Here is a 27061-nt window from a genome sequence, read left to right as displayed (position 1 = left end):
CATCATGAAAGAATTATCATTGTTTAAAATAGCAATTTTCAAAATTCTTAGAAAACAACTCCCCATTTCCTAAATCAGTTAAATTTTGATGTGATGCTATGAGGGAACTTAATTAGCTGATCATTTTTTCCTTTACAATGTGGGGGCACTCCACATGTAGTTTAAGAATTGTATCCTGCTCATTCTACATATCCATGCAGACACACACAGACATACACATAGAATTTTGGAAGTCCTCAAATGCAATTATTTTTGCTAGTCATAATTAGAGACCTAATTCTGGTCCAAGCCAGAGAGTAGCCACAGTGAATATCTGATTCTACTTGAATTTTGCCACCTGAGATTTGATCAAACCTTGACTGAAGCATCTATCTTGTAAAAATGCACATTCCTGGAAATGTACAGACATGCAGAGTTGATACTTGTGTTCCCTGGCAGTGTGTGAGCTGTCATATATGCGAACTTGCTATCCTTGTGAAATTTTGACTCTGTCAAGCTAATCACTTTTCATCACTTTTTATTTGTTAAAAAAAAATCTGTCTGGACAGATCTTTTCTGGAATATGTTGGAAGCAGATGAGTTAGGTTATGAGCACAAGAGACAGTTCCCATTATTTCTAAATGCATTCTGTCCCTTTTGTCTTTTTATTTGTACAATACAAACATGCTATATTAGCCAGAGCTTTGCAGCTGCTGGCTGCTCCTCAGCCACAAGATGCAAACACACTTGCTTGCCTTGTGATTCTTCATCACTGGAAGTAAGAAAGTGTGATGTGACCTCATAAGAATTTCTGTTCCTTAATACACCCATTTGTTTTCTTTCTTTGTGAAGTTTTAAAACTGTTGTTCCCTTGTCAAGTGTGGCAGGGCTGAATCCCTTTGGCAATTTGATCAGGATGGGCCATAGCCACTGTGTGGATGATGGGAGTGGTCAGTTGCACAACCATTATGGTGTGATATGACAAAAATGAAAATTTTGCAGCTGGCAGCATGTAATCCCTGCCTCCCTCCTAGTTCTTTGGCTCCATCCTGCCTAAATCTATTCACATAACTCTGGATTTTGAGTTATGCTCTATACATGTACAAGCATGATATGCTGAAATGTCTATTTCATCCCCTATCTGCCTAGTTAGAAAGAAAAAAAAAAGCTTTTTAAAATGTTTCCATGAGGCTTGCTTATGGTATATCAAGTAGAACTGCTTCTCTGAATCACTAAGGCATAGAGAGAATAAGATGACAAGAGATACCAGGTTTGTAAGAGAAGGCTGGAATAACAGCTCAAAGGAAAGACTCAGCTGGGAAAAAAACCAAGGACATGGTGACTCAGTATTGCTAAATGGAAAGAAAACAGAGAAAGGAAAAAGAGATTGATAATCACATACATTTCTGATGGGGAAATTAAATGAACGGTATAAATACAGAAACTAGAAATTATAACTTATTGCACTGAGTATATAAAATAACATTTGTTCACCAAAACTAACATTTGCTGAAGGCATTTCCATTGCTTTGGCCTTGTAACAAAACTCACCAAATTCAAACAGTCCTTTAATGGTAGGTAATCTATCCACACACTTAGTATTTCTGATCCACTTGAGAAATGATGCATGGCTGATGTTTGAATGCACAAATGCCAAGGTTTGAATGCAGAAATGTCAGTGTATGAATTAACAGAAACTGTTAAAAATCTCATGGTGAAGCAGAAACATTATGTGGAAAGTACCATAGTACCATGTGCAAAAATGGTTGTTAATTCACTTTCATTTCTAACAACTGGAGTAATTTTTCATATAGTGATTCCTGGAGTTTTTCTCCCATCTTAGCAAGTGATGGTGACAGTCTTTATTTTGACTGCACTTTACAAAAAGCTTATAAGGACGTGCATTAAAAAACCAAAACAAGGAACAGGCATTAAAAACATACCATACAACAAACTGCCTTCCAAAAGCAATAGTAATTTTTGTCATTTCAGAATTCTGCTAGTTTCAAATGCAACAGCTGATCCCGTTTCAGTTCTGTGGGATTAAGGGTCAAGACCAAGACCCTGATGTGTACCTTGTGCAGATTAGGAACTCTGCAGATCCTGTACATGGCCATACAAATTACAAGTTGCTGGATTTGCACTGTTTCCACGTTCTTGAGCAGAAGACACATGGGTGGCAGTGCTTTCTAGATCCATTCTGCCTTGCTACACCTTCATTTGGAGGCATTATATACTCTTCCCTCCTCCCCCTGCCCCAGCTGCTTGTGCTCAGGCACTTCTGTCCTCTTTAACAGCCAAACATTCACACTGGGCCATATCCTCCACTTGCTGTCACACAGCCCTCTGTGAGAGACATGGTTACACATGGAGTGTTCTGTTCAGAAACCTTACAAGCAAACATTCTTCAGCCTAAGCAAAGGAAGGAGTATCCACTGTGTGCACCAAGCACGTCCTAATGGTACTGGGAACAGACTCTTAGACATGGTCCCTGTCTAGGCAGCTCTCTAAATGCTTATCTGAAAATACTCTCATATTTTACTTCTGAGAAGAAGTAAAATTTACCAGAACTTTTTTTTGTAAAAGGTTTTTTATTCCCTGAAAATGGCTATGCAAGTATTTTCCGTTTCTAATTAGGCACATCTACAAGCAAGTATGCGTTCAAAAAGAAGGAGAGCAAATTCTACTCTGTAAGAAGAAACAGCAATCAAGAATACACAAAATGTATCCAGAAGGACCACACATCTGATGGCTGTGACCATCTGGAACTGCCACTTCTGATCTTGCAAAGCATGGCCAATGTTTACCAGAGGAGAACCATAGTACTTGAAACCATTAGTAACAACTAAACCGAGGGGGAAAAGGGTGCCGAGAAACTTCAAATGAACAATCACCTTAGGAAGTGAAGCTTCAGGCTTCTAAATGGTGAGAGGATCCCAGGCTTGGCCGGGAGCTGGGGCAGCACACTGCGGACAGGAGGGATGCTCACCGTTCAAGTTCTGGCTCTGCTGCCCCAGGTTTTTCCCCACTGACACAAACAATCGCACGCCCCTCTCCCTTTAATTGCCTCCATTCCGCAGACCTAGCTATCGAACCACTTTTATAGAGAAACGTGCTGCTCTTCTTTCTCTTACATCACGCTTTCATAGGAGATCCCGAGCTCACAGTTGGGAGAGCCTCAAATACCCCGGGATACCAGGCAAAAACACCCGCACGAGCAGCTTCGAGCCCGGCACGGCTCTGCCGAGCAGGAAGGGACGTCGCCGCGACCTCGAAGAGGCGCTGCCGGCCGGCAGAGCCCTTCCGCGGGGGGCTGCTTGTCTGCGGAGCTCGGGGAGAGGCTGCCCCGCTCCCTCGCCGCTCAGCCCGGCGAGGAGCTCGGGGAGCAGCCCCGATCGCGTCCCCCTCCCGGCTCCCCGCGGAGCGGCACTCACCGGACAGGACGGGCTCGCGGCAGCAGCTCAGCGCCAGCCCGGAGAAGGCCAGGACGGCGGCGAGGGCGGGAGGCTCCATAGGCAGCGGCCGCCGGGCCGCGCCGCGCTCGCAGGCGGCAGCCCCGGCTCTCCGGGGGTGGCAGGCGGCCGGGAAGAGCGCAAAGTGCGGGAAGCGGAGGCCCTACAGCATGTGTCCTGTAAGTGCGCCCCGGCGAGGTGCCGAGTGGCAGATGAGGGATCCTATTACCAGCCATGTGACAGGAAAGGATAGAGACCGACATCCCAACCTGCTGCGGCGCGGGACCGCAGGGCTGCCGCTTCCACTTCTGACACCGACAGGTTCGGGCTGGTGCTGTTCGCCCCGGGGCAGCGCTTTGGCCCCGCAGAGCCCTCCTCGCTAGCCGGGATGCCTCACTACAAACACACACACTCCTCCATCCCAGCAGCGAAGCAAGCCTTGCTCTCGTCACTCCCCTCGTACCCAGTGTCCCGCGGAAGTGGTCGGGCAAGAGCCCGTCAGCCCCGTGGCCTGGCGCGGCCGGCCGGTGCCCCTGCCCCGCGGGGCTCCCCCTGAGGGCGTCGGAGCCGATGGGCGAGCGCAGGTGCAGCCCGGCTCTCCTCTCCTGAAGGCGCGAAGGCACGGTCGGCCACGGCACAGGGAGAGAACGCTGCAAACTTTACGAGGGATGCGGGCATGAGCGGCTCTGTGGGCGGCGAGGTGCCAGCGCCGCACGCTGCGATTTGGGGCGTCGTTCTAAAAGTGGAAAGGCACCAGCTGCCCCACAGAAGTGACCGGGGCGGCGGAGCCGTGCTGAGGGAGCCCTGGCCGAAAGCAGCGCGGCTGCTGAAGCCGCCGTGTCCCCCGTAGGCCGCGTCCCGAGGCGGGCGGAGCTGAGGCCGGGCGGGGGCCGCTGTCCCGGCCGCGGGTGGCAGGGACAGCCGCACAGACAGAACACAGACAGCCACACAAACAGGAACACACAGCCACACAGCCAGCCACACAGACAGGAGCACACAGCCGCAGGAGCCCACCACGCCCAGGGACCCGGGGCATTGGCGGACGGGCACGGACACGGGGACATGAGGAGACACCCACGCCTACAGCGCAACACACACAGAGCGACAAACACAAACACAGCGGCCAGCAGCTCCCCGACCGACAGGAGCATCGTTGCTTTTTGAAAATGCACGTGCAGAAAGATAGGGCTTGTGGTTTGTTTGGGTTGGGTTTTGTTTGTTTGTTTGTTTGCTTGTTTTCATCTAGCTGAAGATACCAAAGGGCAAAGTGTCAAGGTGGTAATGTCAAGCTATTGTCTAAACTTCTACAAAGTCCTTACTTGGCCTGTGAAACATTTTAGTAATGGTAGAACAGCTTTGCTACAAAGCAACCACACGAAAAAAACCCCACACTAACAGTTAAAGAGCGTGTAAAAAGTTGCTTTGTCAGGAACAGAAATAGGGCAAACATCCTTTGTACAAGGTACATCCTTGTACCCCCTTTACAACACTGCTGTGTAATCAAATAGCAAGCCATACAGGGAGAGAACAATTTGCTATTCTAAAGGGGAACAATCAAAATACAGTTTGTAGGCCTTAACTGTTGTATCAATACACAGTGAGGATGCATCTCACTTTTATCATACAGAAACCTCCTGCCATATAAAGCTGTTGATTTTGAGGGGGAAAATATGCTTACATTTCTTTTGGCCTTTGTGACACATATAGAAAGCAAAAAATGGTCTTCAAATAGTAGCATGGTTTTACACATAAATTTTAATATCACGGCATAATATGCCACATTCTTATTTCTTTCAGCTGAATTCATAGTGAGTGTAGCATTTTTAAGCAATGAAATACTGAAAAACAATAGCAGTGTTCTGTTAGCTTGGCACTGTGCTTTTTTTTGGTGACAGGTTCAGAAGTATTTAGTTCTTCCTCACACATACAGTCTTCTTTCCAAGGGCAGTAACCCCATTTTGTTTCCATTCACTCAGTTTCGATTCCATTTTATTTGGCATTCTATTACTTGTGGACACTGGAACAGAGAAGGATTAAAAAATTTGTAACAGTTGCTAACTGTTCAGAAAATCAACCATATCTCCATTTCAATCCACCAGTATTCCTAGGCAAAATCATTTTCATTCACTACACTGCCCTCTTTCTCTACCAACCAGTTTCACACACAGCTGATAAGTGTTTATACATCAGTTGCACTTTTTTTTACCTGTATCACACTGGCAGTTTGTTGCCAGTGGTCATTATTAAATTATTTTAAAAGTCATAGCAGTTGCTATTTCTTTAGGAGGCTCATTTGTGTTTTCAGTTCAGTTAAGGCTTACCTCTTCTTTCTGCATAAATAACCCAGACGTCCCAGGACTGCAAGGCCAACTATTCCAAATACACTGCCAATAACAATTACTTGTTTGATAGCTGAAAAACAGAGACCAACCACAAAAAAAAACATGAATACATTTTTTGTATTCATGGTTTGATATACATTTTTGATATACATTTTTTCATATCTGTTTGAATGCAGTCACATGACAATTTTTGAAATTGTGCATATAGTGTTAATTTTGCTGTTCTCTTTACTTGTGGAGCTGCCTCCCTTTGACAGTGGGATTGGCCTGAATGATGTCCAGAGGTCCCTTCCAACCTTTCACCCTTTCAGATTCTCTGAAACAGGTAAAGATTAGGAATTAACAGAATTCCTACAATTTACTGTTAGGGCAGGTGGCTGCAAAAGCTTTGTAACACGAAGGGTGGCTAGTGGTTAATATGTAGTCAACATTTTGAATGTGCAATATTGATGTGGAACTGTCAATCCCAACAACTCAAATCGTTTTCAGTCCTTATTCCATACAGTTTGATTGCTTTAAATATTGTCCTATTTTGGCATTAGAAATAGGGTAATATTTTTAATATGGACTACCTTTGCTGCTTAATAATCTACATAAAAGAGAAGTGACTGCTCTGATGTGGGTACATTGAACTACATTAGAGAGTTTGAACACACTAAAAAAAACTATCTACTTGATTCTGTGACTGCCTAACAAGGACACCTGAAAAAGAGAAAGAAACCAGATATGAAACAAATTTTGAATAAAAATTATCATTTTGTTTTCTTATTCTACTAAGCAATGGCAGATTACCATATAAGAATATTTGTAAAAGCTAGGAGATGCTGCATGAGGAGTGAACTGTCTGGGAGAAACAATGATTCCTGCATTTTGTATCTGAGCCTCAATACATCAGGGCTTCATTTTTGTCAGCCCTTCCTTCCATCACTTTCTCACACCTGCCCAACCCACAGCCTAGCACACAGTGATGGCAGAGTGACAGAACAGACACTTCTATGATCCTAGAACAGATTATTCAGCTGCTGATTTGCTTTATAGTGAAGTTTAAGGAAAGAAATTGGATACATAAACTGTTTCACAAGAATTGATCCATCATCCAGTAACTTCTGAACAAGGCTCAATGTTTGTCTTACACATCCTACACAGGGAGGCACCCAGTCTTTGCCAAGTGATGAGAACCCACCACTGGTTAAAGTAGTTAGTCCACTAGTGATTTGCCTCTGTTGTGAAATCTTTGTGTTTGAAAAAAACACAGAAGACTAATGAGATTTCTGACAGCTTTTCAAAATGAACAGCATTTACACAGAGCCTGAGACTGGAAAAGGAAATCTAAAAGTGAATAGAGGAGGGGGGAGGAAAGGAGAATGTAACCCAGAAGACAAACAAAACTAGATTGCCCTTAATATCCCCATATTGTCTGTCTCAAAAAGACTGTATGTACATATGTTGCCACTATCTTATGATTTTTAGCTGGATATTACATCTCATTTTACTAGAATCTCCTTTTTGCTTTTGCTGGATGGCTTCTTTGTTCTTCCTCTTTGTGATATTCTGTGAAGAGAGCTTGCTGTGGTACTGGCAAGACTTGCAGTGGGATTGTAATTAGAAGCATAGCAAAATAATTATTAGCAGAGGATTTCCATGGAAACTTTAGTCCAAGGAAGCAAAACTCAAAAACAACAATATGCAGGCCCAACAACATAATTTGTATTTGAAGCTTCAAAATACCAAAATGGATTTTGTAAAATAACTGGCATTACATTTTCTTGTTTCCACCTCTTTTCCTATCCAATTTTCCTGGTTCCCATGCCTTTATTTTAAATATTCTCTTTTGAAAAGGCATGTAGCAACTAAAAAAACCTTGATGATTTGCAGGAGTTTGAATCTGATGTGCCACAAAACTGCAGCGTCATGAACACAACACTGAAAAGAAATACACCTGCAGGCTTAGAATAACAGAGGGCTGGGCTCTGTGCTCCTGACCAGCATGAAAGAAATAACTTGACAAAGTGTGTGTTTAATAGTTCATTTTCAAAGTAAAAAAGTGACTGCTGATCACAGTGGCTAGGTCAGTGGTCCCCCATTCAGGCACCCAGAAATTGGGAAGGGCTGTCCATTAATTTTGTCAGCATTTTCTTGGTGTCAAGAAGGTCTTTGTCACAGGACTTGATAAAATGGATGTTGGTGAAACAGCAGCATGCTGCTGTGAAAGGAGGAAAACAATAAAGAAAATTGACCTCAGGAACAACAGATTTTGACAACACAAGGACCTTTTCTGTTCTGGAGAAGAGAAGGCTTGGGGGATGGAGAATAGAGAAAATAGCCAAGTAGAGAAGTAAGAAGGAAAACTGGCACTGGATTTCACCTGTGTCTTGAACTTGAGGCAGAAATGTATTTAGTGGAAAGTAAGTACTAGCTGTCCATGCTATTAAAATATGAGAAGTTTAGATATCAGTGAAAGGAACTTTGAACTGTATTGCCTCTCTTCTCTATAGAGACCTGGTCCTGTCAATAAAATAGCCTCCTCTGACAAACACATCTTGCAGAACACCTTATGGAAGAAGGAGAAACAAGGCTAGCTATAAATGCCACTAGTAGGGCATAGCAGTAAGAAAAAAAGAATGGAGAAATTTGTATTTTATATTGAGTTGCTCAGTTGTTGGTGTTGTCAGTATCCTGCTGCTGTGGACAGCATTGCCGTACTCCAACATCCTGCAGTTTATAAAGACCATCAATTTTGGTTCACATTGCAAATGAACTAGAACACCCAATACCAAATAGTAAGGAAGATCTTTGTTGCAATCAGATCAATAAAATTTTTTCACACCTTGTTTTTCTTTGTCACCTTCCAGGAAAGCATTGGAAAACATTGTGTGTTTTGTTTGCTTATCCACAAAGCTGTGTCACATCTCCATCATTCTGAATGCAATCAGTCACTGCATATCTTCCAGCTCCTTTCCTCTGATCTCACAGGGCTGCCTTTCTGTCCCCCTTTTGCTAGTGTAAATGTCAGCATCTGTTTTGCTTATTGAGACTGACTGGCTCTTATCCAGTATGTATGTGGTTGATGGCAGCAGTGGAAAAATATTCTTAGCTTTCAGCTTGGCAGAAAGTTTTGCCATTGCCTTTTTAAGATCTGGCCTTTGTGAATTTTTCTGCTGCCCAAGCTCACTGCAGTTCATCTTACAAATATTACTAAATTCAGAATGCACTGGAAATGTACAAGCAATTGGTACAGGCAGCAGAGGCTGATGAAATGTGCCAGCATGACAGGAATTCGTTGCTGATGTGAAGTGCACTTCCCACATTTCTTTGGAAGGGTCTTAGAATGGAGAATCTGTTAGTATGAATTATTTGATGAGTGCTTTTGGGAGCTATTAACTTAGCATTGAAAGTGCTTCAACATGCCATCTGGCCTTGCACCACCCTGGTGCTTTGAAATATTGCCATCTTGAGGACATTTGGAGTGTATGTGGTGAATGAATAAAAAGAAAATTTTGGGCCATTTTCTGTAAATCATAGAGACAGCCTATGCTACTAAACTGCTACTAAATCCAACAAACCCAGGCTAACTGATAATCTATTAGTAGTAACACAAGAGGGGGAATAAATCTGTGTTATTTATTCTAAATACTATTGCATCATTCACAATACTTTTACTGCTATAGAATTATGTTTTGAGATAAGATAATGTTTTAGGAAAAAAAAAGTGAAAGGGTTCAACAAGTGTGGGCTGTGTCTGCTCTTGAATCACAGAATCACAGAAGAGTTGAGGTGGGGTGGGACCTCTGGAGGTCATTTCATCCAACTCCCCTGTTCAAGCAGGACCACCCAGAGTGAGTTGCCCAGGACCATGACCTGACAACTTTTGAATACCTCCAGAGAGGGAGATATTCAAACTTCTCTGGGCACGCTGTGCCAGTTCTCAATCATTATCACTGTAAAAAAGGGGTTTCTGATGTTCAGAGGGAAGTTTCTGTGTTTCAGAGCATGCCTGTGGCCTCTGGTCTTGTCCCTGGGCACCACTGAAAAAATCCTGGCTCTATCCTCTTTTCACCCACCATCAGGTACCCATTGATAAAACAAAAGCTTTTAAACCTCCACCAAAATGCACAGAACCACCATAAGTCACCTGTTATTTAGATTTGAATAATAGTCTTTCTAGAAATTCAGATATCTCATGACCAATGCTTTACCAAGTAAGAGAAGTTGCATTGTCAAGGGCCATCATGGTATTCTGAGATTGCCTTGTCCTTGATAATGATTTTTTAGTGACAATATGTGATATCTAAAAGGCAGCAGACCTGTTACTTGGCTGCACTGGGGTGTGTCCCCTGACCAGGCTCCTGACACTTGGCAAGTTCTTTCCTGTGACCCTCCTGTGAGTTCATAGCCCTCATTGCAGGTGAAATTGATGGTTGAGCCCAGCAGGTAGTTAGTATTATTCTTTCTTCCATTGGTTGGAGGATCCAGCCAGCCACAAGAGATCACTAATAAAAGAAACATATCTGGTTAGAGTATTTAGGACTTAGACCAGCAAATCTCCATCACAATGATTCAAACAGCATTTTAATGGCAACTCATGGAGAAACAAACAAAGAGTTTTAGGCTATCTGAAAGACAATACTTCCTGCTACTTTTAAAACTTATTCTGAAGTCCAAGGAAGACAACTTAATGCATATAAAGTGAAGATAAACTTTCTATGCTGTGGTGTTATAGTGGAAGAAAAATGGAAAGAAATTTTTTGAGATACTTGCCTAAGTATTCTATCAGTACAGAGATTTCCTGGTACAATCATGATTCCCCATGGTCAGATTATTTATAGGTGCATGAACAGTTTCACAGTTAAGCAAAGCCTCCTCAAACATTTTTAACTCTTTAGATGCCATGTAGAAATATCTATAGTGATGCTCCCTATAGAAAGTTCACTTAAGGTTTGGATTTGATTTTCCCAGTGGGTCCCTTCCAACTCAGAGTATCCTGTAATTCTGTAATGATGTTTTGTGGAATGTTGTATCACCTGGCTCTAGATGTTCTACCAGCAGCTTGTGATTCTGATGGGAAAGTCTTGTGGAATTTCCCACTTGAAGGTTTCTTGTTGTCAGGACATCAAATCTGCAGAATGGGTCAGAGCCACAATGTGAGACCATCTCTTTTAGCAGGGGATCAGCAGGATCTTCATGAGGGGAAAACACAGGCAGAAAAGAGGCATTGTGCTTGTCCCCATAGAAGAAACTGTCCAGTAAGAGCTCCGTGTCATAAGTAAAGAGAGAGGTTCCATTTTCAATTGCCCCTTGGGAGACAGAAAGAGATATTCACATGTAACATTGCCAGCATAGACAACCTTCTGCTATTAATCCAAGTGTTCATCTATAGAAATGTAGCTGAAACTGGAAGATATGTAGGTACAAAGTGCTGAACACTCCAACATGGTTCTGTTTTCACTCCCCATGTGGGTAGAGGTGGACATATTTCTCTTACTCCCTTCTCTTCCCCCAGTACTAGTTGCTTGGCACAGACTTCATTTCCCAGTCCTTAAATCATAAGCTGTCTTAAATTTGTAAAGAAATAATAGACCATAGAAATTACTTACAGCTAGCTCCAAATTCAAACACCTGCTGGGGACTTGCATGAACTGACATGGTGGTTTTATTCTTGAAGGTGTAGTCATCCTGTGGATTGCCATTCATTACCCCAAAGAGACCCCATGTGTGATTTATAAATTTCTCTGGGAGCAGAATTGTCAGGGTCAGAAATCCTCCATTTCCCCTTATTTCCACTCCAGACCCAGAAGAGAACATCACTGTGATGTTCTGATTAGGTGTAGAATAGAGAAAGAGACCTATAACCATGAGAGGAAGAGAAAACAGCTAATTATCCAGAGTGAAAAAAATGTTGTGTTCTAGCATCAGTTAAAATCATCAGTTTTAACCCTTTTTCATACAGCTTTTCCTCCCTTCCACTCTGAGCTGCACTCTGAGAAGCATTTAAAGGGAAGCCACACCTTCACACTACAATTGTGACAAGATGGCTACTAGAGAGGGGCAGCAAAGAGAGGTCCACTATTGATATAAGATGCCTCCTGCCAGTGGCCCAGCCCAGAAGCTTAAAGATATGAGATGTTCACATCAGAGAGTGGCTGTGAGCTGGAAGCACCTCTCTCAGTGGTCACAGTTTTCCTTTCCTTCTCCCTTGTCTTGTCAACACCTCCCTAATATGGCTTCTTCTCCAGGCTCCCTCAATGTCCCTTCCATTTTTTTTTTCCTCCCTGCATCTCTGTTTCTGCAGCTCCTTGGCAGTGTAGCCCTCCACCTGCTCTTCAGCCAAGTGAGGAATATGAATTGTTAGCCACAGAAATGCTCCCCTGCTGAATAAAGGGATTACTTTTAAAATTAAAGTGAGGCATGATGAGTATTTGTCAAATTATCATTAAGATTAATCAAATGATCACAGCCCTGTTGGACAAAAAGTCAACTTTAGATAGTCTTTTTGGCAGAAGAATAGAGGAATAATATCTGACCAATTGAGAGAGCTCCCAATAGGTAAATATGAAATTGAATTATATTTTAGGATATATTTTAGTTATATTTAATTTTATTTGGCTGGCTTCATTGCATTAGATGCAGTAAGCTCAAAGCAGAATGTAGAGGACAGAGTTTTTAATTCTGTTCACTGTCCACAGGATTGAGGAGGAAAACCACTGCTCCACAAAAAAGTGAAAGAGGACATAGAAACCATGGACACTGAAGCCATGTGTTAAAACACCAAAAGATGCTGAAAAGAGAGTTGAAATGCATGCACCTAGAGGCACTTTTAACTGTCCATGGGCTCCATCCGAATGGAATTGCTGACAAGGCTGATATGTGTAACTAACCTTTCAAGTCCATCCAAGTTTGTTCAGAGAAGTTGAGAGCCCTCTGGTTCAGGAGGACCTCCAGATGCAAATCCTCAGAGTAGCGCACTTCAATCACATCAGAGTTGTTCTCCTGCATGGCCACTGCAGACAAGCCTGTCCCCTGAGCCCCAGTTCCTTCCAAGTGAAAAAAACCAACAATGCTATCAAAATGCATCAGCTGGCAGCTGTGCCTATTGATTTCTAGAACTGGCCTTATGTTTCCTTATTGATGAGAATGGGCATGGAGAGAAATCAGAACTTTTTTGGAGTTCTTAAACACAGTTGGAAATTTTACACTTCCATTACTCACACCCAATAAAACTAGCAATTAAACTTTGATTGGGAAGTTTTTCCTGAAGATGTTGTCTGCTTTCTGATTATCTTCAGAATGGTGACTGTTCACAAATGGCCAAAAAAGAAAACTAGAAACAACAGAGATGACAGGAGGATTGCTGCTAAGTGCAAATCAAGCAAATATCAAATCTCAGTTCTGCAAATCTCAGAAGTTCAGAAGCTCTGCTTCCTCTCTTACCAACTTACCATTGGAAAAGTGTGCCTGCTGTGTCCTCCCTTGCACTCTCAGGGATGTGAGATCAGACTCTACCAATGTGTATTCTCCCAGGCCATTGAAGGTGAAGTTCAGACCGTCAAATGTAAAGAAATGAGGATCCCCAAAAGCAGATGCTATTTTTAAAAGCAAAAAGAGAATTAAGAACAAGCAAAAATCACAACCTGTTACTCCTCAAGTTCATGAGAAAGGACAGAGGCTAGAATTCTGTGTCATATGCAATATATGGGGAGATTTGGACATGAATACAGGGCTATTGCCTTATCTTTGCATCCATATCCTTTGCATCCTTATCCCCTTTTGCATTTCCAACTTCCATGTAAATTGCTCCAAGCTGCTTCTAATTTATCTTCTTTTGTATGCTTTAATCTGTATAGTAACTAATACAATGCACCTTGCCATCAAGTTGTAAAGTTGTATTTTCACCAATTCAAACTCTGCTTCTGCCAATACTTTTGATGGGTCTTCTTTAAGCAGCCAGACCACTCATTCATGACCCCTAACTACACATACAGATTTTGTAAGTGATAGATCAAAAGAAACCTTCCATGGAATTTTTTCACAGGATATTGTACCCTCACCATTGTCAACTCATATGTGCACATATACAAATATTCTAGAAGCCAACACTGTCTGAAAAATCTACACTCCACGAGGATATTTTGGAGCCTTACCAGCTCGGGAAGGGCGGTACGTCCTGCAGTCACTAGAGGGCCGCCTTTTCATATAGAAGTCACAATTATCAGACCACAGGCAGCAGTAATAGAAGCTGATAACATCATAAAGCCAATGGGAAAAGCCAGGTATCCGGGGAGGCTTCAAGAAAGGTGGTGAACCCCAGTCATGTCCTCGATCAGGTGTGCTGCCTCCGGTGGAGTCGTACGTGAGGATTTGGGTTCCCGTGGAGTCATAGCAGCACTGCTGTCCAGCCCCATACTGGGGACTGATTGAGAAAAGCAGCAAGAAAATCATCATTTAGCTCTGTGGAGTTTGTTTCTATTTGTTTACTGACTTTTTATGGATACAGCTAAATATTTCATTTGCCAAGCTTTATCTGATGTCCAGTTAGACTTCACCCCTGACTGCTGTGATGCTGCTGTCTCTGAGGTGAAAGGATTAATCAAAAAAATACAGTTTAAAAAATGTTCTTTACCTGGCTTGAATGCCTCTTACACAATGCACAGCACCAGGATGATAAGTACACACACTCCCCTTTTCAATGTTGCAGCCATAATCTGTCTGAAAAAGATCAATGCTCACACTTAATGGGGTTCTTGCTTCATTGTCCTTTCTGTTCTTACATTGTGTTCCCACCCTTTGTATCTGACATGTGTGTAAAGTTGACATGAACTGGTTAAGTTTGTGTTGAATAGCGTGGAACGATAGGAAAAATGGTGAATTTAATACTCAAGTGTCTGGAGCAACATGTCTGACCTGAACATTTTGCAGTCTGTTACAACAGACCTTGAAGAACAAAGGCAGCCAGATGGGGATTCAACTGTAAGTGTACAACAAACACAGACACAGTGTAAATGTTTACCCTATGTTCTTATATTCTTTATCTTCACAAGCTTTTACACATCATGATTGGAGCTTCATAACCAGAATAGTAACAATGTTTACCTAAACTTTTTTTTTAATGCATAAACACATGCCCCCATTTGGTATCATAAATAGGAGAGAAGGTCACTCTCATCTGGTCCTCAGATCAGCAGTGTAAGTGAAAGTGTAGACTGAATGGCAATTGATTTCTTAGCTTTTGTCAGTTCCTTGATAACAGTGGAGCTGAGAAGGAGGAAGGAAGCAGGATAAAGGAAATAATGAATTACAGCTCTGGGCTTCAGCTCTGATGTACATGGCAGAAGGGTTTGCAGCAAAGTATGAAAAACTAGGCAGAAATAGTTTGCCACAGCATGGGATATCACCTTCAAACACTGACTGTGATCTTGTAAGATCTTGAAGAAGCCATCCTTGCTCCCAGCTCCACAGAGTGTTTTCAGTCTGCCATTGGAACTCCTGTTTTAATTCTCTGTTTGAGTGTCATTTCCATTTCCTATTCTATAGGCACTTTGATTCATACTACCTAGATAAGCTGTATTTACCTCTGCCATTTGATATGCTACTTGGGCAAATCTAAATGTAATTTAATTTCCTTGTAATGATGTTTAAAGAGGGAACAGGGGTGTGTGTGGAGTTTGGCACTCCTTAAGCTTCCACCTGGAATTGTAATAAGCCAGAGGGATAAATTAATAACTTACATGGAACCTGCCAGTGTCAGCTCTTGCCTGTGCCAAGGTGCAAGGGCAGTCTATAATTTCTTCTAAGAAGTTTGGAAGCAACTCTTCTTTTCTGTCCCATTCCATACATTTTGCAGTTGCCCAAGCATTTGGGTCATTTCTGAAGTCCTCCTCAAGGTGCCAAGCCAGTGCATGGTCTGTGCTCCAGATGGATGGAATATTGCTGGGAAAAAAAAGAAAAAAAAGAGAAACAAAAAATAGATCTGATAGCTGAACAAGCACTATTTTGTCAGTAGCACTGTGGCTCAGTTGCTAATTACAATTAAAAAGCATTTTTTTTGACTTTCAAGTTATTTCATTACAAAGCCCACTGCTTTCTTTTTCCTTCAAAAAATTATGGCACATCACATTTTTCCAAATTCAGGACGTGACAGGACAGCATGGAACAGGTATGCAATAATCAGAATACATTTTAGTAATCATGATTCTGGCTTACATAGATCCTTTTAGAGGAAGGTTTTGTATTCATGCCTTTTGACATTGCAATTTCATTTAGGCCAGAATGAAGAATATCTGGATTCTTTAACAAAACATAACAACTGCACCCCAGTAATATCAGGACTAATGGCTACAGAGACCAATCAGAATCCTTGAAATGTTCCAAAGCCACTCTGCTTTTCCCCATTTAAAAAATATCATATACAAAGTGTAATAAAAATTTTTCTAGAAGGAGAAAAGTTTATCCTTCTATGCTCAAAAAGGTTCTGACATATTAGCAATATGTTGTAACACTGCAGAGGTGGCATTTATATACTCACAGTCTACACCATCTACATCAAACCTGCAGATATGGAAGAATTATGAAGGAATATCCATGGAGCACTTACACAGGTAGTTCACCAGAAATCATGGGGAAATATGCAATGAAATAAAAGAAAATGGGCATAAAATTTGAAGGAATGCAAAAACCCACATACAAAATAGAAGAGGAAGGCTTGTGGCTGCAGTGATTGAGTTCTGCATTTAGGGACTCCTCCCCAGCTGCCACAAAACAAAAGAATCAGCAGATCCTACTCTGGTGACAGCATGGGTTTGGCTGGAGTAATTTTCTTCATAGCAGCCACATTTTAGATTTGTGACCAAAGCAGTGCTGATAACACACCAGTGTTTATCTCCCGCTGGCACAGTGTCAAGGTCTTCTCTGTGTCTCATGCTGGCCCCAGGAAGAAGGCCAGGAGGGAGCACAGCTGTGACAGCCAACCCAAACTGACCAAAGGGATATTCCATGCCCTAGACCAGCATGTCCATCAATAAAACTGCAGAGGTGTTTTTCCAAAACAGCCCTTACTGGGTGACTAACTGTGCATCAGTCATGGGAGACTTTGTGATTCTTCCTCCATGCTCCTCTTTACTAAGTAAACTGCCTTTATGTTGACCTATGAGTTTTTCTCACTTTTGACCTTCCAGTTTTCTCCCCATTTTTTCCCAGAAAATAGAGCCTGAGTCTCAGTTTTGAATTCCAAAGGAGACAACAGCTTATAAGGTAACTATTATTATTATTATTATTATTATTATTATTATTATTATTATTATTATTATTATTATTACTACTACTACTACATGTTGAGATGCACTTGCCTCTGCCCATCAACATAGTTGCTGGGTATAATTCTCAAAATTCCATAGTCCCATTTACTGTAACTTCCTTTGGCAGGTACAGGAATGAAAGAATATTTCCCTGTGTTGGGGGTTTCTCTTGCCAAAGTATAAAGGTATTTCCATTCAGCCATCGAGTTTTCTGAATAAGTGTCACCTGTCAGATAGAGGAGGAAAAGGGTTTTGGATGCTGGAAAAGAGCAATAGCCACAAGATTGAAATGAGATGTCTCCACCCATATGTAAATGAAGAGGAAAAGCTGACATTATTGTCATCAGTTGTTTATACTTTCAGGTCTCAGTGAAAGTGATCACAAGCTGTGCAGAGCTCTGCACATGAGTTATGTGTGTGATAAATGCTTGTAGGAAAAGGGTCACTTTACCTGTTTCCTGGTATCCCCAGACTTCTATGTTGACGTGGGTTGCTGCAAGTGTCTGGTGTTTCCAGGTAAGAGTTAAGTTTCCACCAGTGTTGGAGGTGCCATAATATTGCCACTTTGTCTGATTTACCAAAGTGCATTTTTCTTCATCTGAAACTTTGCTGTGATGTACTGCATTGCAGAGCAGAAAAAGAGGGCTAATGACATTTTGGCTTTGCATAGTCCTGAAAAAGTGCTACTCTATTATTTAAGATTTAGCAGGATTTTCCACACAGCACAGGATGCATGACATGAAAAGAATAAGCTGAAGCTGAGAGAATGCAACCCTTACTAATATTGCAGTCCTTAGAATCCAACACCACAATGTAATTATTTGAAGAGGGGACAAAAAGGGATAGAAGTAGGGATGAGATGGGAACAGTTTTGGTCAAACTCATTTTTAAGCAGGACTTTTTATCAGTTAATGCTGCTACTGCTGCTACTCAATTGCTGTGAAAGTTCATCTCTCAAAAGATGAATTAACATGAGGCCAGTGAGACTTTCTTTTCTGAGGCCTGTTAAGGAAGAATAAAACTGATCAAAAGGAAAAGACTTCTATAGTCTTGCATGCATGGAGGAAGAATATAGGAAGAAGAGGGATGCTGTAGATATAAGTAACCTGATAACCAAGTTCCAGAGTAGGGAAACGTTGACCCAGCATCTGTAGAAACTTCCAAAGGGATGAAACCAGTCTCATAAAGCAATGGGGAGATGCAGTGGGCTTTCCCATCCTTGTCAATGTAGCCACTGGTTGTGATTTGCTGCTTGAACCTGTAGATGTTGAAAACATATTTTGGTGTCACCATAGAGAGAAGGAAAATTCTGAATGTGCTTCAGCAAGCAACCTTGTCTCATGTGTGGATAATTTCAAATCTGGGGCTGTTTTGCTTGTAGCAGGGAATATAAACTGGAAAAATCTGCTAATTACATCAAAGTGAATTCTGCTCTGAGCTGCACAAATAAACAGCAATCCACAAACCTTCAATTTACTATTTAATTACTGGGGGAATGAGACATGATAAATTAGCAACAAAGGGGCAAGAGGAAGAGGAAAATAACGTTATAGCATTAGTAGGATTACAGGGTGGGTAACAATGACCATAATGCAGTTATTGCAAATTTCTGATTTGTTTTTTTTTCCCCTGGTAAGTCCTGTGAGGGCAACGAAAGTAATTTCATGCTGTTCTAGAATTTCTGTTGCAAAGGTTAACTCAGAAGGCACTGCTTGTTATTTAACCATTTGGTTCCAGTTAGAGCTCTTGCCCAGAGTCCTGGGGATTAACCCTCCTGTGACTCTTCAAGACTGATATATGGGGACTGAATATCTATTCCAAGTATCAGAGGGAGCTGGGGTCTGCCAGGAAATAGGACCTTTGCTTTTCTGCACTGGAATTTGCCTTGGCTATAATTATGTAACTCTGCAGGTACTTCGAAGTACATAGTTGTGTTCAACAAAATGAATGCCTGGGTCAAAGGTTTTCCAAAAAAAGAATTGAAAACCTTTTCAGGTATTGCTACCTAGATAGGAAGGACTACAAAATCTCACTCAGAACCTTCTGTGGAAGTAATAGCACAACATCTGGGTCATCAAAATTCAGTGTACTGTATGTATTGCATGTGCCACGTGCACCCAAGTGTGATACAGGCTGACACATTTAGGATACACAGCTTTTTCTTACAGGAAAAACATCAGGTGTCCTACCTACATTTCTGTCTTGCTGTTTTCTCATTCAGATTAAGAAATAAATACTTCTTTCCTACAAAGGGAAATGCTAAAAAAATATTGACAATTGAGTGCCCTGAAAGGAAACTCTTTTCAAAAGTCACTGTTTTAATATGGTAAGGGAGGAATGAGCAGAGTCATGTACTCTTGTACCACACAATAACTCCACCTAAAAGAAACAATCCTGTGTAGAAATACAGTCAACAGGTGTCCTTGAGGGGTGAGAGTGAGCAGAAATTTTGTACATTTCAGGATCCTAACAGTTTTCACTCCTGTATGGACTGGTCTTGTTTTGTGGTAATTGCCTATTGTTGGAGAGTGAGATTATAAAGATTTGCCTCCCTTTGGCAGAGGAATATAAAATCATGGCCCACCTGCATTTTAGCACAGAAGAGGCATCAAAAGCTGTGTTGGTAATCAAAAAGTCTTTGCCTCCCATAAGAGATCCTGAGTATGGAGAAATTTGAAGACAAAATTCTTTATAATCAGGACAGCATGTCCCCAAGGACTGGCATGTCACCTGGCAAGAACAGGTACCAAGCAGCTCCCCACATCGCTGTGCACAAGAGTCTTGAGCTCCTTGTTAAAGGAAGAAAAAAAAGGGTCAGGAATGTTATTGAACTCTTCTAGATGTTCTCTGAAGCACAAGTACATCATCCAAAGGACTGCTGTAAGTAAATAAAATAGGCTGGTTATTTTAGTGTAGGAATGTATTTAGGTGAAGGTTGTAATCACCTGCATATTAAGGTTGCTCCATTTTGAATAGCAAAATACACTTATTTACCTCTCAGACAGTATATAATTTCATTAATTCCATGGGTATTTTTGCATGTAATAGACAGATAAATCTCCAGAGCAGCCCCTCAGTAAGTGCCACTAATTACATTTATTTTTGAGGATAAGTCTTAAACATACCAGAACAGGGGTCCCCCACCATGAACCCTATATGGGAATCATTAAGAACAAAAGGCCAATGCTCTTGGAAAGTTAACATCTGCAACAAAATGGGCTCCAACACAAGTTTATTAAGAGCAACTGAAATGTCTGTTTTGTGCATTTCATTTGAGTCTGGCCTTAACAAGGCAGGTGTTAGGAGCTCTGGGTACACAGACAGGTGAGGAGGCTCTTGGCTTACAGACTGTCAGTAATTACTGGACATCCCATGGGAAACTACTCAACAAATAAAACAGTTAGAAGAAGAAAGACATTACAGTAGCACTCTCAAAAATTACTGGATTTCACAAACAGTTTAGGGGGAGTTAATTGAGATGAACAAGCTGCAGAGCCAGCTGGGAGCACTGAGGACCTTTTGGGAAGTGATATCTTGCAAGGATGACACTGCTTGGGAGCTGTATCAAGAATACCATGCAATGCTGAGATGATCTAGGTTAGTATCAAAAATTCTAAATTTGGACATGGATCTTGCAAAATTGGAACCAATTATGAAAAAGTAACTAAGATAAGATTGATTATTTGGGAGGACACAAGCAAAAAGAAAGGTAGGGATCAAGGAGGGTGGTGAAGAACAAGCACAGGAAAATGCAAAGTAGGGAAGTAAAAACACTTGTTCAGTATGGGAAGCTAGAAAGTTTTTCTCTGTCTTTAAATATATTTACTGCATTATCCAGATTGTCTGTTTACTTACAGAAGAGATCCACTGACCAGCTGGAAATTACAGAGGAGGGGATTGAAAATGAAACCATGCAGGTAAAAGCTGGCCCGTGTGCCTTTGCTTTACCTTGTATAGATGGTATCAGCAATTTTTTACCACAAGTGTGTATTCTGAAGTAGAGAAGTCAAAGAAGTTTGCAGTTAAAAGCAGCAAAATGTTTGAAAAATCACTTACCTGCATTCCAAAGAGCAGTGAGGGTGGAAAGAATGAAGAAATAAACATCTAAGCTGATGAATTTCATATTTTGTCCAGATGTTTTAGGATGGCTGATTGTGATAGTCTTCGTGCTAGTCTGGGAAAAGTCTTCAATGGAAATGGGTGTCCAGAAATAAACAAGATTCTCACTGTTCAAAGGTTTGTTGTAAATTACTGAAGCAAAACAAACTGAATGAAATGCTCCATTTCAGAGGTCATCTCCAATCCAGGAAAAGATAGATGGGGAGATAGTCGCTGCAACTCCTTCACATTACCAGTCAAGTTTTTCTGAAAGGGGGGTAGATGTTTATTGTTTTACAAGCATTTCTGCTTCAAAGCTCAAGGCCACGGGGTCATTGGCAAAAGTTATATGCTTTAATTTTGCTGGAGGAACTAAAACCTGTTATCACTTAGAAGAATGATAAAGAATACATGCTGACAGTACAGTTTAGTTCAGAAGATAATGGGATATTGAGGAAGCATGCTTACTGCACTGGATGTGACAGCATGAGGGCTGATTTAAGTGAAGGTAGACCCCTCCTTTTTCCCTCTTTTTAAGGGGTTAAATGGAAGGAAACTCACCCTTTATAATCATTTTAAGGGCTTAAATCAGAGGGTTCCCCTCCTTTTCAGAGCACTTCTGCCTGTTCCCCAGCACCACGTCTCTCGTGTGGGAGCAGTCCTTGGATATATGCAATTTTGGAGGTGGAACTGAAATTCCAGCAATGGGATCCAGGCAGAGAATAACAGCAATGACAGTTCCTTTCCACAGGAAGGAAAACACGTAGCCCCAGTGTCTCAGGTGCAGGTGACAGGCTGTCCTGGGGAGGTGAAGTCCCCAAGTCCTCTCTGTCCTGGCAGCTTTTGTCTGGGAGCAATCCTCGGATATATTGAATTTTGTGGGTGGAATCCGAGCGGCGAGCACATGAGCAGAGGCTGAAATGACTCGCTGGTGGCACCTGGTGACTCACAGCGCTACTGCAAACAGAAATGAGCCCTTGTGCAGCTCTTGCAAGGGATATTTGTGCTCAGTGACTGCAACAATCACACATGCACAGGAACAAGAAACTGCATGCTGGAGCTGGGCTCTGAAAGCAAGGGAGCTGAAAGTGTTTCTTTGGATAAACCTGTATGGAGAAATTCCCTTTCTGTCTCATCAGTCTGGGTCTGTAGGACTGAATCTTTGCAATCAAGAGACAACAGAGTTGTCAGTAACACTTAAAGCTCTCAAATGTTGTTATCTCTCAGAAAACTGGGCCAGCACTGAGCTACTCCCCATGTGCCTGGAGTGCTCTGGGAGGGGAAAGGTGATGTCCCACTTCTGTCTGGAAAAAATGGCAAGAAAATAAAAAGTGGTTTCCCTTCTCTCTCTCTGACCCATAAGTGAAGCAGTTCTGTAGGACAACATGGACATCACTGCTCCTCCCCCCCCAGTTTGGGTGAAATATTCATATAGTTCATAAATATTCCCTTTCCCTGCTCCTCAGTCCTTCACTGCACAGAGAGCAGATTTACTCCATCTTTTGCTCCCAACAGCACCTTTCCAGCCTGAGCCCCAGTTCTCACAGGCACAAACTAAACAGACCTAAGGCATTGGTCTATTATTGCCTGGAATTCCCAGCTCCATGTTCCCTGGATTCCTCAAACACTCACAGTAGTCTCACCTCAGCTCAGAGACTGAGCTCAGACTAAGCCCATCACCAGTGCTCCTGGTTCAGATCAGAAAGATGGAGGAGCAGCAATGCTGGGATGGCCTTGGCATGGCTTTCCCAGTGCCAGTGCTCCTGGATTTAGGCTCTCGGACTCTCTCAAGCCTAAGCCCAGCCCCAGCCCTCACAAAAAATAGTGCCTTGTGTAGGCTGTTGAGTCCTCTGCTGGAAGAGAGGGAGCAGCTCATTAGGAATGCACTTCTGTCATCTCTCTTGGCTCTGGAACACCTTCATTATCATGCACAACCAGGATAAACAAGTGAGATTAGAAACCCTCTAAGCAAAATCCGTGCTCGGGCGAGTAGAGCTTTGCAGGACCCATGCTAATCCTGCTCTGCAAAGCACATTCCATACATTTGGCACATCCTGCATTTATAGGAATGAAGGAAACCATGTCCCTACTGGCCTTCACCTCCTTCAGGGGTATAGATGTGCCCTACCTCTCAAAGCTCTTGGCCCAGTGAGCCTGCCAGGGAAGCAAGCTCATGGCTGCCCTTGGAACCTGTCTCTAAATAGTTTCACTCTGGCAGAATGATGGAGTGGAGCCTGGCTGTTATTGCTACCCCTGGGTCACACAAGGTAGCACTGACGTGATGGAAGAACTTGGGCTCTGTCACAGCAACTCATCTGTCACTGCCCTGCTGAGATGTGCAGCAGAGCTGGTGTCACTGTCTGGTGCAGAGGGGGATGGTCCCAGTGCTGCTCCAGTGCCCACAGCAGGAGCTGTTTCTCATTAGGAAACTGAAATGCTTTTTAACATGCTGCCAAAGGCCATCTGTCTGTTTATTTGCTGCTGTCCACCCTGCTGGGAGCGGGTGCAGAGCTTTGTGCTTTGCCCTCTCCTACCAGAGCCTTTGGCATGGGCAGGACGAGGTGGCTTCAGTTGGGTGAGCTGGCACCTCTGCAGATCCTGGGCAAAGCCATTCAGGTAATGCCTCTCCTTCCATGGGTGTCTGAAGACTGGTACAGGCTGACTTGGGAAGTGCTTGCCAAGAGATTGCTGATCCTTCAGCAATTCCTGTTTTCTTTGGTCCCTGCAGGAGGCTGCCAAGAGAAAGGGGCTTGACCAACACCTGCAGGAGCTGCTTTCCCAGCTCTGAAGAAGCATCCCTGCTGCTCTGCTCCCAGATCATGGGAAGGGCTCTAATGCTATCCCGAGCCTTGCAAGACAAGTGCTGAGTTTACTTCCACTCTGCTCCCCACTTGCCTGTGTGTGTCTCTGAGGGTGAAGAAGCAGAGAGCTGCCAGCAGGCTGCACTGCCAGGCAGAGCTGAGAGTGCTCCTGCCCACACTATCTCAGGTTTGTTTGGGCTGGGCTGGGCAGGTGTGCCCAGGGGAGCTCTGGGGCTGTACCCCAGTGGAAGATTGCAGAGAGAAAGTGCTGCATTGTTCTCTGCCTGCAGTCAGCTTGCCTGAACCCAGCTCTGAAAGCATGCTGGCACGGAGGGATGTGAAGAGCTATGGTAAATGTTAAGGAATAATTGTAACATGGATCAGGAATACCCAGCACAGCACTGAACTTCTAAAGACAGATATTTTGGGTGTTCCCAGCACTGCAGCAGAACAGTTTGTGTAGCTGCTGTGTCTGGTTGAGCCCATTGCTATGCACAGAGCAGCAAAGAGAGTGTTGCTATTGGACTTTTTCTTTCACTTCTTACTTCTTGCAGCCATGATTGCAGAGCAGATTCAATTCTTTTTACCATCAGAAAAAAGGTCTGAATGAAGTAGTTAGTATTGTTTAGTATTTGGCAAACCATGCTGGATTAGGGCAGGGTGAACAGTAGGAGAAATATTAGAAGTTAATTCTAATCTTGCCTTTTATATGGATTACAAGTTATGTCACTAGGGACTCATATTCCAAACTGAAGACAAGCAGCCTCTTGTGATTGCTGGTGAAATCCAGCACCAGGAGGGAAAATGGAGCAGCAGCCAGCTGGGGAGACAGCAGTGCCTTCCCAGGAGCTCCTCAGCTCAGTCCTGGTGCAAGTGCAGGTCACAAACTTCTCAGGTGGGTGTTTGACTCAAGGCCTGTCTTCTGAATCTTTTCCTCAGTGCTCCCAAGCTTCCCTCTTTGGGCCATGAGCCAAGGAATCAGGCATATCAACCACCAGACCGTTTGTTTTTCCACGAGCTGTGTAAATTGTGCTGTTGTTATCAGTGAAACCAGGTCTGCTCATGGCCTCCTGCTCTGCGGGCGGTGGAGGGCTCTGATCTCCTGCTCCTGTGCTTTCTGAAGGTGGGGCAACACCTTGCACGAGTTTCCAGAGCACCAAACACGAGGTGAGCACTCTGTAACTGCTCCCAAAGACAAGCTGGCCCTGCCACAGCTGTGTATTTGGACTGGCAGCAGATGTGAGAGTGGTAGGACATCATACCTGTGTGGTTGTGGAGCCAGAATTGCTGAGCTTTCCAGTGGTCCTGCCCTTGCTCTGAGATAAGGACAGGAAAATGCTGTTGTTTTGAAGGTGCTGTTTATCTGGTTAAAGGTTTGCTCTGGTCAAGTGGGATGTAACAAGGCTGGAGCAGTTTTGAGAAGGTCCAGGTCTGGATTTTTGCTCAGATCTGGAGCAAAAGATCTCTATCTTTTGGTGTTTGGTTCAGTTCTGCTCACAGCCCCACAGACAGAGGATTTACCCGTGGGAGATTCTTCTCTGTGATGTTCTTCATAATCAACAGCCATCCTTGATGTACACCCTGATAAGGCTCCAGGAATCCACTCATCCTGAAAACTCCCTGTGCTGGTGCTCCAGCCCTGCACACCTGGGCACAGCCCTGGAGCAGCCTCTGCCTCTCTTGTGTGCTGATTTGGCTCATTCCCAGCTCTGTCTCTCTTTTGCTTCTCCCATCCTCACAAAACAAAATGCAATCTGCTCGTGTGTGTGTGCTTCAAGAGCCCTGGCAAGAACAAAGAGAAGTCCAAATATTTGTGTTGGGCTGTTACTCTTTCCATTCAGGCAATAAATGACAGACTGGAGCAGAGTCTTTGTGTGCTGTGTGGGATTTCCACTGTACTGGCTCCAGCTTCACAGCCTCACCAAGATGAAACACCTACAATTAACAGCTGGGTTTTAACTGGAGGGAAAATGACTGAGTGTGATTGAAATACGGCCTTAAAAAAAACCCCACCAAAACCCAAAACAAAAACCCACAAACAAACCAGCCACAAAAAAAAAAAAAAAAAAAACCAAAAAAAAAAACACCCGAACCAAAAAAACCCTGAGAAAAATCACCAGACCTTTCCTGTGTCAGATGAGAAGTGCCTGGTCTCTGTGAGCAGTTTCATGCAGAACAGAATTTTCACTCTGAACTCTGGGAACTCTGCTGGTGATTTCTGTCCCAGAGCCTGGGACACAAGCTGTCAGTCTGCACACAAATATTTCAGAGCTGCTTTCCTCTGCAAAGTTCCAAGCTTAAATCCATGTGGAGGCCTGAGTTTCCTTGGGACTGAACCTCTTTTTGTCTGAGCTGACCAAGGGGATGAAGATATTTGTTAACAAATTAATTCCTGAATTTCAGATCTCTGCTTCTGGGAAGATGCTGGGCTTCAGTGCTTGGTAAACCCAGGAACAGAATGGTGAGACAGCTCCAGGTGTGAGCTAGCTCAGGACAACAAGCTGGTCTGCTGTCACTGGGCCTGTTCAAAATTTGGGATAAAGGAAGGAATAATCCAGCCTTGTGGGATTTCACATACCAATATACCAAACAAATTCTGTTTGCTCTCTCAAGTAAATTTGGTGTTCCCTACTAGTGCCATCATGAGTTTTCTCGCTCAGAAGTTTCTTATCAGGAATTAATTAGCCCTGAAACCTTAAGGATGGACTCTTCAAACATAAATGCTCCCTATAATTAATCACCTTCTCTTTGGATGATATCTTTAGTGTTTTGTTTTACAGAGCAGACAGTACTAATATTATAACATCAAGTTAAATCACATCTACTTTGGGCAACTGAAAAGCTATCAAAAGTGACAGAAGCTTCAGAAAAAAACCTAATATCAGAAAAGAATTATGTCAGAAATCTTTTTGGCTTCCTTTTTTATCCTATTCATTACACCCAGCAGAAAAAAGAAGCACTGTTTGAGTCTGCTTCAGCTGCTGTTTCCAAGAAGGATCCATTTTGGCAGACTCTTTAAGCTCCTTCCTTCTTAGGTCACTTCTGAGATCACATAAAAGCTGAGGAACCTCCCAGCAGCCTGTTTCACTAAGTACTCTGTC

The 27061-nt window shown here is 42.8% G+C and overlaps 2 protein-coding genes and 1 long non-coding RNA gene across 3 annotated transcripts in view; 1 reads left to right on the top strand and 2 right to left on the bottom strand.

Annotated features, from left to right (window-relative positions):
* KREMEN1 (kringle containing transmembrane protein 1) overlaps nt 1-3648 on the bottom strand; it is a 30188-nt gene extending 26540 nt beyond the window's left edge. Inside the window, exon 1 of the mRNA XM_059863295.1 lies at nt 3414-3648. Coding sequence (XP_059719278.1) covers nt 3414-3492 — 79 coding nt within the window. The 5' untranslated portion in view covers nt 3493-3648. The remainder of the gene's footprint in view (nt 1-3413) is intronic.
* A 1514-nt stretch (nt 3649-5162) lies between these two features.
* On the bottom strand, nt 5163-23315 carry SUSD2 (sushi domain containing 2). Its single transcript, XM_059863294.1, has 15 exons — nt 21118-23315; nt 19646-19850; nt 18168-18319; nt 17513-17680; nt 17113-17287; nt 15496-15697; nt 14391-14476; nt 13912-14180; nt 13210-13353; nt 12649-12804; nt 11368-11616; nt 10795-11067; nt 10078-10263; nt 5753-5843; nt 5163-5448 (listed from the first exon to the last, which is right to left on the bottom strand). The coding sequence occupies exons 1-15, from the start codon at nt 21182-21184 to the stop codon at nt 5436-5438; spliced, it is 2436 nt and encodes an 811-aa protein (XP_059719277.1). The 5' UTR covers nt 21185-23315; the 3' UTR covers nt 5163-5435.
* Nucleotides 5796-13642, top strand: LOC132336131 (uncharacterized). Its single transcript, XR_009488804.1, has 2 exons — nt 5796-6098; nt 12457-13642. It is a non-coding gene; the product is annotated as an uncharacterized LOC132336131 (long non-coding RNA).
* Nucleotides 23316-27061: the final 3746 nt, after the last annotated feature.

The sequence above is a fragment of the Haemorhous mexicanus genome, chromosome 19 (assembly GCF_027477595.1).
Source record: "Haemorhous mexicanus isolate bHaeMex1 chromosome 19, bHaeMex1.pri, whole genome shotgun sequence".
In the NCBI taxonomy this organism is placed as follows: domain Eukaryota; kingdom Metazoa; phylum Chordata; class Aves; order Passeriformes; family Fringillidae; genus Haemorhous; species Haemorhous mexicanus.
Note: the sequence above shows the minus strand (reverse complement) of the source record. Positions and strands in the feature narration are given on the sequence as shown.